Source organism: Mustela putorius, unplaced genomic scaffold (genome assembly GCF_011764305.1).
Source record: "Mustela putorius furo isolate JIRA1106 unplaced genomic scaffold, ASM1176430v1.1 tig00000224_pilon_pilon_pilon, whole genome shotgun sequence".
Classification (NCBI taxonomy): domain Eukaryota; kingdom Metazoa; phylum Chordata; class Mammalia; order Carnivora; family Mustelidae; genus Mustela; species Mustela putorius.
The window spans coordinates 27,350,840-27,365,259 of NW_025421321.1; the positions used below are offsets into that span (position 1 = coordinate 27,350,840).

The window sequence follows — 14,420 nt, forward strand, 5'->3', positions numbered from 1 at the left end:
ACTGGGTGAAATGAGGCTATCTCCAAAAGATGATAGAAGTCTGAAACAGGTAAAAATAAGGCCTAGTTAAAATAAAAAATAAAAACAACAACAGGGATTACTAGTAGGAGATAAAAGAACTAGATAATGGTAATACTCTGTATCCTGAAAATAGACTGCATGAATGAGTATATTCATTTACAGATATTTATGTTATACACACTGGAATTTATGTGTTTCACGGTTCCCATATTTTACAAAGAACTAAACTTTTGTAAAGGTAGATACGCTGAAGTATTTGGGGGAAAGATCTTTGGACACCAGCAAATTACTTTGAAAGGCACCAAAACTCAAATCAACTTAAGGATGGAGAAATGCACAAATGGAAAGACAGGTGATGAAATAAGAACCATAAATGTAAACTCTAAAATCTAGGTGGTAGGTACATGAGAATTCATGATAAACTTTTTCAATGTTCCTGTACCTTTGAAAAGTTTTAATAAAATACTGGGGGAAGGCAAATTATAGAACTTAAGTGTGAGCTATTTATTGTAACAGAAATTGAATTCAATTAGTTGAGTTGGGTTATAGACTAATCTTTCATTTTTTTTCAAATATTCAGTAACTGACTTTTAATTCTTTAGACCTATACATTTAAAATATTTAACAACCTCTCCCAGAACAAAACAGGAATATTTCCTAGAAAAAAGCTCACTGTATAAGGCAAGTTATAATCTATGAAAAGTCTGTAACAGATATTCTTAACCAGAAAAATCATAAGTTTAGGTGAAAAAAATACATCTTTATATTCTTGAAGTAACATCTAGCATTTCCTTCAACAGATTCAGATAACAACAAATAGTATCAATACCTGTAACTTTCTCTACAATAAAAATTATATTGCAATCACCTAAGGAACTTCAACACTAATATCTAGATTCCATTGTCAGCCTTTCCTTTTTAATTAACCTTGGTTCAACGTGGCCTTGGCTTTGGTACGTCTAAAAGCTCCCCAAAGGATTCTAACGTGCAGAAAAAGTTAAGAAAGACTAGTAGAACAATGAATAGCCATCCCTGTTGTAGTCCAAAAGTTACAGGATCGTATTTCTAAAAGATTTAAACAATTCATGTAGCACGAGACAAAGATGAACACTACATAATGACAAAGATAAGAATCCAGCTGTACATATTTATGTACCCAACAAAGGAGCACCTAAAAACACAAAGCAATCATTAATAGCCAAGAAAGGAGAAACTGACAGTAATACAAGTTGAGGACTTGAACACTTCATATACATAATTTTGCATTCAGAAACAGCAAAAACACTCGTTCTTTTTTTTTTTTTTAAGTAGTTTGCTCTATCTCTCAGAGCCAGTGAATGATGGATCTAGCTTCTTCATACCCAATTCTACCTGATTATAAAGTGTATTACCTCCCTACCTGCTGACACTTAGCAGGAGCTGAAGAGATGCTATCCTCCCAAGACGTTGGTTAAGCACCTGGCAACTCCAAGATAAATAATGTGGGTGACAAAAAAAAAAAAAAAAAAAAAGTACAGAAAGCATAACACCTAGTCCTTAAAATAAAAACTGACCTAAATAATGCCTGGGGTATAATCTTTAGAAAATTTGTATGCCGATGTCCAAATGTCTCTCTCTCAACTTTATTATCACTAGACTTCACTGTGGGATGAGGAAGGACTTGGTCATTGAGGGGAGGTTCCAAATATATTTGTGGCAGGTAATTGCTTATGTTGCCTATTCTGACGAAATCAAGAATGGTGGGGTGCAGAGGGCAAAAATGGAAGTAGAGCCAATGTTGAAAGGAAATGAAAAGCAATGTATACAGGTGCTCATACAAATTATTCTGAAGGAAGAGACTGGGGAGGGTTGGGAGGAAGTGGATAATTGAGGAAAGAAAGAACCAAACTTGAGAGGGCATTGGGAAAGAAAGAAACAGGTAAGAGACACAGGCACTGCCAACCATTCTGTGGTGAGGAAAAGAATGCCAGCAAGGACCTCACCTCTTTCTCCAGAGCTGTTCATGGGTGGCTGCTGGCTCTCAGCAATCCATGGGAGCTGCTGGGTGGCCTTAGACTGCACTTTCCTGGCATTGATTTCATGACCCCCATCCCCCCCCACCCCGCATTGTAACCTGGACTGGGAACACAAAGGCAGACCCTCTGCAAATTCAATACAGATATTGGTAGGAGTGATTGCACATGGTAAAGGGTGGTGGCTAGAGGAAAAAGAGTATTGATAGAAGAGCCAGCAGACTTGGTTCAAATCTCAGCTCTAACTCAAAGTTTAACTTCTCAGGACCTCACTTTCCCTGACTGTAACATGGGCATGATGTGCCACCATCCTAAGGATGGAGGAGTAAATTCAAGAATGTACCTAAAACTGTCTCACACAAAGCCCATCCCATGGGACATTTCCATCCTTTCCCCTCTTGCCTGGAGCCTTTTAGTAAGAAGATATCAATTCTCCCTACCTTGGCTTTAAATTGTAACTAACTGCTTAGCCTCCTCCCATTAGGTTTAGGTAAAAAAATATATAGAGTCTTCTTCAAAGTCTATTCAAGTGCACACAGAACACCCTCCAGAAGAGATCAGATGTTAGGCTACAAAAAGCCTCAAGAATTTTATCAAGCATCTTTCCTAACCACTACAGTAGGAAAGTAGAAATCAATTATGACAAAAGTCTGGAAAGTACATTATACATAGATGCTAAATAACATGCTACTCAACAATGAATCAGTCAAGTAAAAATCACAGAAAAATTTTAAAAATGGAGAAAAATGACAACACAATGGTTCAAAATCTCTGGAATACAACAAAAGGTGTTCTAAAAGGGAAGCTTATAGCAATACAGGACTACTTAAAAAAAAAGCAAATCTCAAACAACTTAACCTTACACCTAGAATGGCTAGACCCAAAAAAACAATGCCCAAAGTCAGAGGAAGAGGAATGATAAATATCAGAGCAGGAAGGAACAAAATTGAGATTTGAAAAATAGAAAAGATCACTAAAACCAGGAACAAACTCCTTGAAAACAAACAAAATTGATAAAGTCTTAGCCAGACTCATCAACAAAGATAGGACTAATATAATTAAAATGAGAAATACCTGACCTTACAAAAATACAGAGGATTATGAGATTATGAAAAATTATACGCCAACAAATTAGACAACCTAGGAGAAATGGATAAATCCTAGAAACACAATCTTCCAAAACTGAATCATGAAGAGAAAATTTGAACTGACCAATTACTACTAATAAAACTGAATCAGCAACAACAACAACAAAAAAAACAACAACAAACAAAATTCAGGACATGTAAATGCTACCAAACATTTAAAGAAGACTCAATACACATTCTTCCCAAACTATATTAAAAAAAAAAAAAAAAAAAAAAAAAACAGAAAAAGAGGGAAAACTTCTGAATTCATTCTATAAGGCCAGCATTACCCTGATACCAAAATCAGACAAAGACACTACAAAAAGAAGAAACCACAGGCCAGTATCTCTGATGAACAAAAATATAAAAATACTTTAAAAAAATTCAACACATTAAAAAAAATCATTCAGCACGATCAAGAAGGATTGGTTCAATACTCACCAATATGATATTTCACATTAATTTCACATTAATAGAAAGGATAAAAATGGTATGAATACCACAGTAAGATGCAAAAAAGCATTTGACAAAATACAACATACTTTTATGATAAAATCTCTCAATGAAGTGGTTTGAAAGGAAATGTATCTCAACACAATGAAGGCCATATATGACAAACTGACAAATAGCACCATACTCAATGGTGAAAAACAGAGCTCTTCACCTAAGATCAGAAACAAGGTAAGGATGTCCACTCCTACCACTTTTATTCAATATAGTACTGGAAGTCCGAACTATAGGAATGAGACAGGAAAAAGAAATAAACATCATCCAAAATATTAAGGATAAAGTAAACTGTCACTCTTTGCAGATGACATAAAACTCCATATAGAACACCTTAAAGGCTCCACCAAAAAACTATTAGAACTGATCAATGAATTCAGGAGAGTTGCAGGATACAAAATTAGTATTACAGAAATCTCTTGCATTTCTATATACTGAGTAGCAGAAGCAGAGATTAAGAAAACAATAACATTTACAATTACACCCCAAAAAATTAAATACTTGGGAAAAAACTTAAGAAGGTCAAAGACCAGGGCACCTGGGTGGCTCAGTGGGTTAAAGCCTCTCCCTTCAGTTTAGGTCATGATCCAGTGTCCTGGGATCGAGCCCCATACTGGGCTCTCTGCTCAGCAGGGAGCCTGCCTCCCCCTCTTTCTCTGCCTGCCTCTCTGCCTACTTGTGATCTCTGTCAAATAAATAAAATCTAAAAAAAAAAAAAAAAAGATGAAAGACCTGGCACAAAAATAGATACATAGATCAATGGAAAGACTAAAGAGAAATAAACCCACGCTTATAAGGTCAATTAATCTATGATGAAGAAGGCAGGAATAAATAATAGGGAAAAGAAAGTATTTTTAATAAATTATGCTGGGGAGACTGGACAGCTTCATGCAAAACAATTAAACTGGACCACTTTCTTACACCATACTCAAAAATAAATTCATATTGGATTAAAGACCCAAATGAGACCTGAAACCACAAAAATCCTAGAAGAAACAACAGGTAGTAATCTCTTTGATAGCAGCCTTAGTAACATTTTTCTGAATGTATCACCTCAGGCAAGAAAAACAAAAACAAACTACTGGGACGACACCAAAGAAAAAGCTTTTGCTGTGAAAGAAACCATCAACAAAATGAAAAGGAAACTGATAAATGATATATTTGTTAAGAAGTTAATATCCAAAATATATAAAGAACTTACACAAGTGAAGACCAAAAAAAAAAAAAAAACAAATATTCAAATAAAAAATGGGCAAGGGGTGTACCTGGGTAGCTCAGTTGGTAAATCATCTGACTCTTGATTTAGCTCAGGTCATCATCTCAGGATTGTGATATCAAGCCGCACATGAGGCTCTGTGCTAGGTGTGGAGCCTGCTGAAGATTCTCTCTCTCCCCCTGCCTCTGCACTCCTACATCCCTTTCTCGTTAAAAAAAAAAAAAAAAAAAAGGGCAGAGGACCTGAATAGACAGTTTTCTCTAGAAGACAAACAGATGGCAAACAAACACATCAAAAGATGCTCAACATCACTAATCATCAGGGAAGTGCAAATCAAAACCACAAAGAGATATCAGCCTACACCTGTCAGAATGACCAGAATCAAAAAACAAGAAATAACAAGTGTTGGCGAAGATGCAGAGGGGGGAAAAATCACTACTGGTCGGAATGCAAACTAGCATAGCTACTGCGGAGGAAAACAGTATGGTAGCTCCTCAAAAAATTAAAAATAGAAATATCATATGACTCTGTAATTCCACTATTGGGTACTTACCCAAAGAATATAAAAACATTAATTTGAAAAGGTGTGTGCACCCCTCTGTTGATTGCACTGTTATGTACAGAATCCATGATATGAAAGCAATGTAAGTGTCCACATATACACAACGGAACGGAATACTATGCAGCCATAAAAGGGATGAAATTTTGACATTTATAACAACATGGATTGACCTGGAGGGTATTAAGTTAAGTTAAATGAACCAGACAGAGAAAGACAAGTAAATTATGATGTCAATTTAAAAAAACAAAAAAACAAACTGGTCGTTTTGAGGGTGGGGGAGGTTAAACAGAGATTTAAGCCAAACTTCAATTATAAAATAAGTCGTGGAGACGAACAGTATAGCATAGGGATTACAGTCAATAGTACTGTAGTAATAATATATGTCGACAGATGGTGACTATACTCATAGTAAACACTGGGCAATGTACAGAAGTGTTGAATCAATTTGTACACCTGAAACTAAAAACATTGTATGTTAATTATACTTCAATAAAAGAAAAAGATTCGAGCAGTCCAGTTTACGAGGAAAAAGGCATCCTTAACATTTATATCTTAATTTGACCATTTTTTAATGTTTAAACAGAATTTTAATTTTGGGATTTGGGGGGATCATACAATAAATTTAAAAAAAATTAACAAGTTCTATAAAATTAGACCTATGGAAAAAAGTTTTACCTTCAACTTATAAACAATCAGCTTGTAACCACATTCCACAAACTATCTGGATCAAGAACTGAAAAACAAATATTGTATGATTTACTTATATGTAGAATCTAAAACACAAAACAAAAAATAAACAAAAACCACAAACAGATCCATACAGAGAACATCTGATGGATGCCAGGGGCAGGGAAGTGGGGAGACGGACAAACAAGGGAAGAGCAGGAGATGCAGAATTCCGGTTATGGCATGACTAAGTCATGGTGATAAAGGGTACAGCATAGGGAACATAGTCAATGGTATTAAATGTTGTTGTATGGTGACAGATAGTGCTGCACCTGGGGTGAGCACCACATGAAGTACAGACTTATTGAATCACTATGTTGTATATGTGACACTAATGTAACGGTGCAAGCCAACTGAACTTTAGTCAAAAAAAGAGGAAAGAAATTAAAAAAAAAAAAGATGAAAGAATGCATGTTCTTATTTACAACACACTGAATTATACAAAATCAAATAAGCAAATACATCAAAGAGTTATGTGTTAATACAATTCAATCCAGCGAAAGTACAGAAATGTCTACTAAGTATTAAGCTCTATCAAAGATACTGGTTGACCTAATGAAATATAAGATGCAATACATGTTAGTTAAGAGAAAAGACTTTAGAGGTACCTGGGTGGCTCAGTTGGTTAAGCATGGGCCTTCGGCTCAGGTCATGATCCCAGGTTCCTGGGATCCAGCCCCAAGTGGGAGTCCCTACTCAGCAGGGAGCCTGCATCTCCATCTTCCTCTGCCCCTCCCCCTGCTCACTCTCTCTCTCGAATAAATAAAATCTTAAGAAAAAAAAAAAAATCACAGACTGGTCAAATCTTGAATCTGATTCCCAGGTCCACCTCTTAAAGCTAGCTACATCTTTTGTAGCAAATCAATTCACTTAGCTTCTGCAATACGGAAATAGTGTTAATCTATATAAGATTTGAGTGAGATCATATATATAAAACGTTTAACTGCTTAGCATATAGTGTATGTTTAAAAGTTGAAAGCCACTGTTAAAAGTCATACAGTCCTTGACCTGGAGAAGTTCACAGCCCGTGAACAAGAAGAGCAACTGAAAGATACCTGTATCATACCAGACAAAGTATCAACACTCTTAATATAAAATGGTTATTTAAAAATCAGTTTAAGGTGATGATCCACCGCCGCATCCGTGGTCGGTTTACTGAGCCCGTTCCATTAGTGCCCCTGCCGAGCAAAGACTCCCATCGCCGTCATGTCCCGCTACCTGCACCCCCCCAATATGTCTCTGTTCATAAGGAATGTGGCCAACGACACCAGGTCTGAAGATTTACGACGAGAATTTGGTCGTTATGGTCCTATAGTTGATGTGTATGTTCCACTTGATTTCTACACGTACCGTCCAAGAGGATTTGCTTATGTTCAATTTGAGGATGTCCGTGATGCCAAAGATGCTTTACATAATTTGGACACAAAATGGATTTGCAGATGCCAAATTGAAATACAGTTTGCACAAGGGGATCGGAAGATTCCAAATCAAATGAAAGCCAAGGAAGGGAGGAATGTGTACAGCTCTTCACGCTATGATGATTATGACAGATACAGACATTCTAGAAGCCGGAGTTATGAAAGAAGAAGATCAAGAAGCTGGTCCTTTGATTACAACTATAGAAGATATTAGAGTCCTAGAAACAGTAGACCGGCTGGAAGACCACGGCCTAGCAGAAGCCATTCCGACAATGATAGATTCAAACCATTCCGACAATGATAGATTCAAACACTGAAATCAATCTTTTTTAAGATCTAAATCCAATTCAAGATCACAGTCCAAGATCCAGCCCAAGAAAGAAATGAAGGCTAAATCACGTTCTAGGTCTGCATCTCACACCAAAACTAGAGGCACCTCTAAAACAGATTCCAAAACACATTATAAGTCTGGCTCAAGATATGAAAAGGAATCAAGGAAAAAAGAAGCACCTAGATCCAAATCTCAGTCAAGATCACAATCTAGGTCTAGGTCAAAATCTAGATCGAGGTCTTGGACCAGTCCTAAGTCCAGTGGCCACTGATAGTATAAACCTTGATATTTTTAGGCATGTATCATTCATTTACTCATAGTTTGGTTTACTTAAATTATCAGGAATACAATGTTGCAATGATGCTTTAAAAACACTTGTCAGTTTTCCCTGTACCAGGCAAATGGTTATAATTAAAATGATATGCTGTTGAGAAGCCACTCTTAAGAGTCCAGTTTGTTTAATGTTATGGGCAGCTACCAATTTGTGGTGTCTCTGTATATTTTTGTAAAGATTCTCATTTTTTATGCTTGAAGTATTGGTGAAAAGATGTTGGTTGACCATAATATGCAACATTGTCTTATTGAAAATAAACTTTCATATCCATATTTGGTAGAACTGTTAACCTAGAAATGTAGCTTGCTAATAAGATAGAATGATACAACAGTGAAGTTGTAGGCACAGTACAACAATGACATTTAGGTTCAGGGTGGACCTTTTTGTCTTGTTAAGATGTCTAGGTCCATGATAATAGTTAATTATGACAGAGCGTGGAATAGTTCTTTTGTTAACCCCACCATCTTGGGGAATGATGCCAACTGGGTTAAGTAGCATTTGGGGGAAGATTGAGTTTTTGACTGAAACATGGAGCCTTCACTGCTTTTTTTCTGGTTTCTGTGAAGATTTGAAACATATAAACATCAGAAGAACTCACCTTAAAATTTAAGCAGGTCAATAATGGCAGAAATAATTTTAAGGGAAAAAAAATGCTCTCAAGTAGTTCCTCTCAACTTTAAGGAGCATTGTTGGTAATACTGCTTAGTTTTCTTACTGCTGTTAAAAAGCAGCAAGTAAATTGTTTCAGAGTAGATTTTGTTTATGCATATGCATAGTGTAAACTGAATTTTGATGCTTATAGCACTTGGTCTGTGCATTTGTATCAAAATTTGCCTCCCACTTTATGAAGGAGACTTGTTCTTCACACATCAGCTTATTTCATGTGAGGCAAGTTGAAAGAGAACACTCCCATTCTAGGAGATCCTGTGGTGCCATGAAATTTAAAATATTTTGGAAAAAGAATGAAAGAGTCCCATCTCTGAGTCTGATTGATTATCAATGTAGTACCTGGCAGTACCCGACTAAAAAAGAAAACAAGACCCTAACCGTTTATAATTTCTAGCGTTTCTCTGAGAGATCATTGGAGGGAGAGGGCAATTAAAAGGAATATGTCCAATCTCATTTCAGAATAAAAGCTAGCATCTTTAAAATTTTTAGATTGCTTGCTTGCAGGTATAAGTAAGAAATATTGTGGGGAAACGACTCCTTTTAGAGGATTACTTTTTTCCAATTTTGGTTTTAGTAATATAGGCCTTGCCTGTAAAGAACAAAAAAGATGGTTTTTAAATTGTTTGTGGAATGTGTTTAAAGGACTGATTCTAGAACCTTTGTATATTTGATAGTATTTCTAACTTTCATTTCTTTCCTGTTTGCAGTTAATGTTCATGTTCTGCTATGCAATCATTTATATGCACGTTTCTTTAATTTTTTAGATTTTCCTGGATGTATAGTTTAAACAACAAAAAGTCTATTTAAAACTGTAGCAGTAGTTTGCAGTTCTAGCAAAGAGGAAAGTTGTGAGGTTAAACTTTGTATTTTCTTTCTTATAGAAGCTTCTAAAAAGGTATTTTTATATGTTCTTTTTAACAAATATTGTATACAACCTTTAAAACATCAATGTTTGGATCAAAACAAGACCCAGCTTATTTTCTGCTTGCTGTAAATTAAGCAAACATGCTATAATAAAAACAAAATGAAGGGGAAAAAATCAGTTTTAAAAAAAGTACACAGGACTTAAAGAAGGGAAGGGATGAAAAGGTAACTCCCCAAAGAAAAAATACACGTGATCAAATGAAAAATATTCAACCTCCTAAGTTTAGACACTACTCATCTAATTGCAAGACTTAAGAGTAAGAGAGAGAGAAGAAAGGAGCAAAGCCTCAAGAATTAAAGGATGGTGAGGAAAATGAGGTAGACTGGATGGGTGGTCCACTTTCACCAGAGCAGCTTTTCCTTCAAAGCTGAGGTAGCTCAGTTCCATAGCTTGGCTTCTCTTATCACACTCACATTATTAGTCACTGCTTCTCACATTATTAGTGACTACTCGATTTTAGAACCTCACTGAAGAGGTGAGCATTCTCTAGTTCATATAGGACCATGATACATGCCCTTAATCCATTCCAGAATAGTCCAGAGTGGTTTTGTTCTGATTTGGCTCCAATGACTTTGTCTAGTAAGTTCTAATGGTCCCTGGTTAGTGTGGCTTTACCCATTTTTACAACAATTTTTATTTCCTTCTTTGTATTTTTCCACATTAACTATAATAATATGTATTACTTTTCCAATCAGAAAATCATAATTTTTGTAATCATAATCATTTTTATTTCATATGTAAAAATAAATGGTCAGAGAGCAATCCTTTCACTTCATGATGTGCACAAATCAGTGAAAAGCACACTAGCCTAATTAATACTTCAACTATGTGTCAGGTCTATGTTGGGAATCTCTGACACAAAGATAAGAGTATCCAGTACACAAGGTCACAGCTCTCATCTTGATAGTAATGAAGTATTTGATCAAGACCTTCTTAGCCTCTTAAAGACTTAATAAATCAATAAATATGGGTATGCAGTAGACAATTTTTTTTTTTTTGACAGACAGAGATCACAAGTAGGCAGAGGCAGGCAGAGAGAGAGGAGGGGAAGCGGTCTCCCTGCCGAACAGAGAGCCCGATGTGGGGCTCGATCCCAGGACCCTGGGATCATGACCTGAGCTGAAGGCAGAGGCTTCAACCCACTGAGCCACCCAGGCACTCAAGCACTAGACAACTTCTAAGGTGACTTCCCATTCTAAAAGTGAAGAATTCTAAATATAACTGTTTGAAAATCCATAAAGCAGACAGTTCTGTCCACTTAAAAGTACCTATCTTTCAAGACGCCAACTACTATAATGTACTCCCATTTAGCCCAATTCATGTGTATAAACAGATTTTCTCATTCAAGTTATATATAAGTATCTATCCATTATCTATGAACAATTTATACGATTCAACATAGTCATTCCCTCTTTAATCATACCAGAATTAAACTATTTAGACAATATTTTATTCTCTATCCCCATGTATTCAAGGACAGAAGTCAATGATGCATTACACAACTACCATTATTTTTTAAATAAAGAGGAAAAAAATCAGTCTTTCTAAACTTTTGAGATTTTGGAATAGGTTAGGAATCACAAATCACAGCAAGCAATTATATAGCTATAACATGGCAAAGAGCCAAAAATCATACCCAGAACACTGTAGGTATTAATTTACTAATCAAAGAGAAAATGCCAGTTTTTTCTTTTTTTCTTTTTGCACATATACATAATACCATGATGAGAGGAAATGAAATAGAGGAAGGAAGACATAAGACAGGGGAAAAAAAACTAAAGAAGACAAAAATAAGCTGCAAAAAACAAAAGCAAAAGCAAAAACAACCCAAAAAAAACCATCAACACACACAAAATAGCCTTAGGATCCCAAAAGCAATAATCTGTTTTACAGGGAAGAAATGTATCCCAGTAACCAATAATGATGCAGAAACCTAAACCCTAAGCCTTCCTGTGGTAGGAGAAAGGAAAAGACAGGAAGCTAAGCAAACTCCTATCCTTAAAACATTAAAAAATAAAAGGGAAAAGGACATGTAGGTGACTCAGCTGAATAAGCATCTACCCTTCACTCAGGTCATGATCCCTGGACCCTGGGATCTGGGACTGAGCCCAGCACCAGGCTCCCTGCTCATCTGAGAGCCTGCTTCTCCATCTCCCTCTGCCACTTCCCCTTGCTCCTGCTCTCTCTCTCTCTCTCTCAAATAAATAAATAAAATCTTAAAAAATAAATAAATAATAAGGAAAGGAAGAGAACTCCTGAAATATTCAGAAAATATAAAACAAGGTGGGAAAAGGACATTCTACTCTACCTGCTCCAAAGACATGCGGCAAGGTACCATGTTGAGGTATATCAAACACATTACCTTTCAAGTCTGTCTATTTCCACATGGAGCAGAACTATAACAGGAAAAAAAGGTACAGACCAAACACCAGGAACTGGAAAACTACCTCTGTAACATTACGGGAACAGGAAGCACAAAGCTAATAGGGGTGTGTTCTTGGGTGTGGACTCCAATCCTCCTGTGTGTAAAGCAAAGGTCAGAAGAATAACAAGCATTTATTAATCTTGGGAAGAATAGGAAAAAATAATAGACTTCTCAACATGATTTGAAAAGAGCAAGCATGAAGATATTAAGAGATCAATCTAATCTTAGATTGACCTAAGACACTGACATTCTCTGCACTGAAATCAGAATACCTGGACCATTCTGTATATGCGCTTCTCAATGGAAAGATCTCTATGTGGGATACCTGCATTGATTCACTGAAAATTTCTGAAAAAAAAAAAAACAAAAAAACAAAAAAACACAACTAAAAAGACTTCTAAGCAAACAGTCTGGTCAGTGTGATAGATTTGGAATTTAAACCTTGAGATCATGAACCAATTGACAGTCTGTCTGGTCGAAGGTCTACATGCCTTCCAAAAACCTAAAAGGTTTATTTTATTTTCTGACTAGTGTTATAATGCTAAAGCACAGCCTATTCTGGCAATGCTTACCCACTTTTATCGGTGGAGGATGTACATGAATCAAGTACCCTGACATCTGAGCACATAAAGGTCAAGTTGGTTATTATAGTTCATGTTTAATAAATAAAATAAACCATCAGAAAAGTAGGTTTTATCATTACTCTAAATACTTTAAATGGTGTCTTTTTTTAAAGATGCATACCCAGTGAACAGGGAGGTAGATAAAGTTGTTCTTACTAGCTCTATGACTAGACAATGCATCTTTAGAGAAAAAAAAATCACTTATCTGGTTTCCACAGTATTAATCGTCCACTGATTAACTGTCTGTATGCTTAAGTCTAAACTCTTTTCAAAAAATGGGAACCCTCTTATACTGTTGGTGGGAGTGCAAGCTGGTACAGCCACTCTGGAAAACAGTTGGGAGGTTCTTCAAAAAGTTGAAAATAGAGCTACCTTGTGACCTAGCAATTATACTACTAGGTATTTACCCCAAAGATACAATTGCAGAGATCCAAAGGGGCACCTGCATTCCCAATGTTTATAGCAGCAATGTTCACAACAGCCAAACTATGGAGAGAGCCCAGATGTCCACCAACAGATGAAAGGATAAAGAAAAGGTGGTATTTATATACAACAGAATACTACTCAGCCATTAAAAAGAATGAAATCTTGCCATCTGCAATGAAGCAGATTGAACTAGAGGGTATTATGCTAAATGAAGTCAGTCAATCAGAGAAAGACAGTTATAGGATTTCACTCATATGTAGAATTTAAGAAAAAAACAGAAGCATAGGGGAAGGGATGGAAAAATTAAACAAGATAAAAATCAGAAAGGGAGACAAACCATATGGGACTCTTAATCATAGGAAACAAACAGAGCTGCTGGAGGGGTGGGGGTAAGGGAATGGGTAACTAGGTGACGTAATAGCACTGGGTATTATGTAAAACTGATGGATCATGAACTCTACCTCTGCAACTAGTAATACACTTTATGTTAACTGATTAAAAAAAAAAGTAAAAAACAAACAAAACCAAAACCAAAACAATGCTAATTCCATGGGGAATGCTAGATCTTTAAATGCATTTAATTAAAGTCTATACAGCGTAGAAAATGCTAATAAAATCTTTCTTTTATAAAAAATGTAGTGGCCTATCACAAAGCTTCAAATTCTGCCATTAATATTTTGATCTTGCTATTTTTCTAGGATTTCTTATGAATCTACATGGGAAATGTTCCGATTTTTTTTTTTTTAATTATAAAAATAAAGCAGGGTCATCTGTGTGGCTCAGTGCGTTAAGCGTCTGCCTTCAGCTCAGTTCATGATCCCAGAATCCTGGGATTGAGCCCCACACCAGGCTCCCTGCTCAGCAGGGAGCCCTTCTCCCTCTCCCTCTGCTCCTCCCTCATCCTCCCACCCCCTACTCATGTTCTCTCTCAAATAAGTAAAATCTTGGGCACCTGGATGGCTCAGTTGGTTAAGCAACTGCCTTTGGCTCAGGTCATGATACTGGAGTCCCCAGATGGAGTTCCACATCTGGGCTCCCTGCTCAAAACCGTGTCTGCTTCTCCCTCTGACCCTGTACCCTCTCATGTGCTCTCTTTCTTGT

The 14,420-nt window shown here is 36.4% G+C and overlaps 2 protein-coding genes across 5 annotated transcripts in view; one reads left to right on the forward strand and one right to left on the reverse strand.

Moving 5' to 3' along the window:
• Positions 1-14,420, reverse strand: part of FANCL (FA complementation group L) — a 299,340-nt gene that overhangs the window by 17,087 nt on the left and 267,833 nt on the right. The gene's annotated exons all lie outside the window — the stretch shown is intronic.
• LOC106004770 (serine/arginine-rich splicing factor 10-like) lies at positions 7,375-8,472 on the forward strand. Its single transcript, XM_045077869.1, has one exon. It carries the CDS (start codon positions 7,375-7,377, stop codon positions 7,798-7,800), a length of 426 nt encoding a protein of 141 aa, XP_044933804.1. The 3' UTR covers positions 7,801-8,472.

Excerpts from the sequence above, each read along its gene's own strand:
- LOC106004770 (XM_045077869.1), top strand. The coding sequence starts at position 7,375 with ATGTCCCGCTACCTGCACCCCCCCAATATGTCTCTGTTCATAAGGAAT.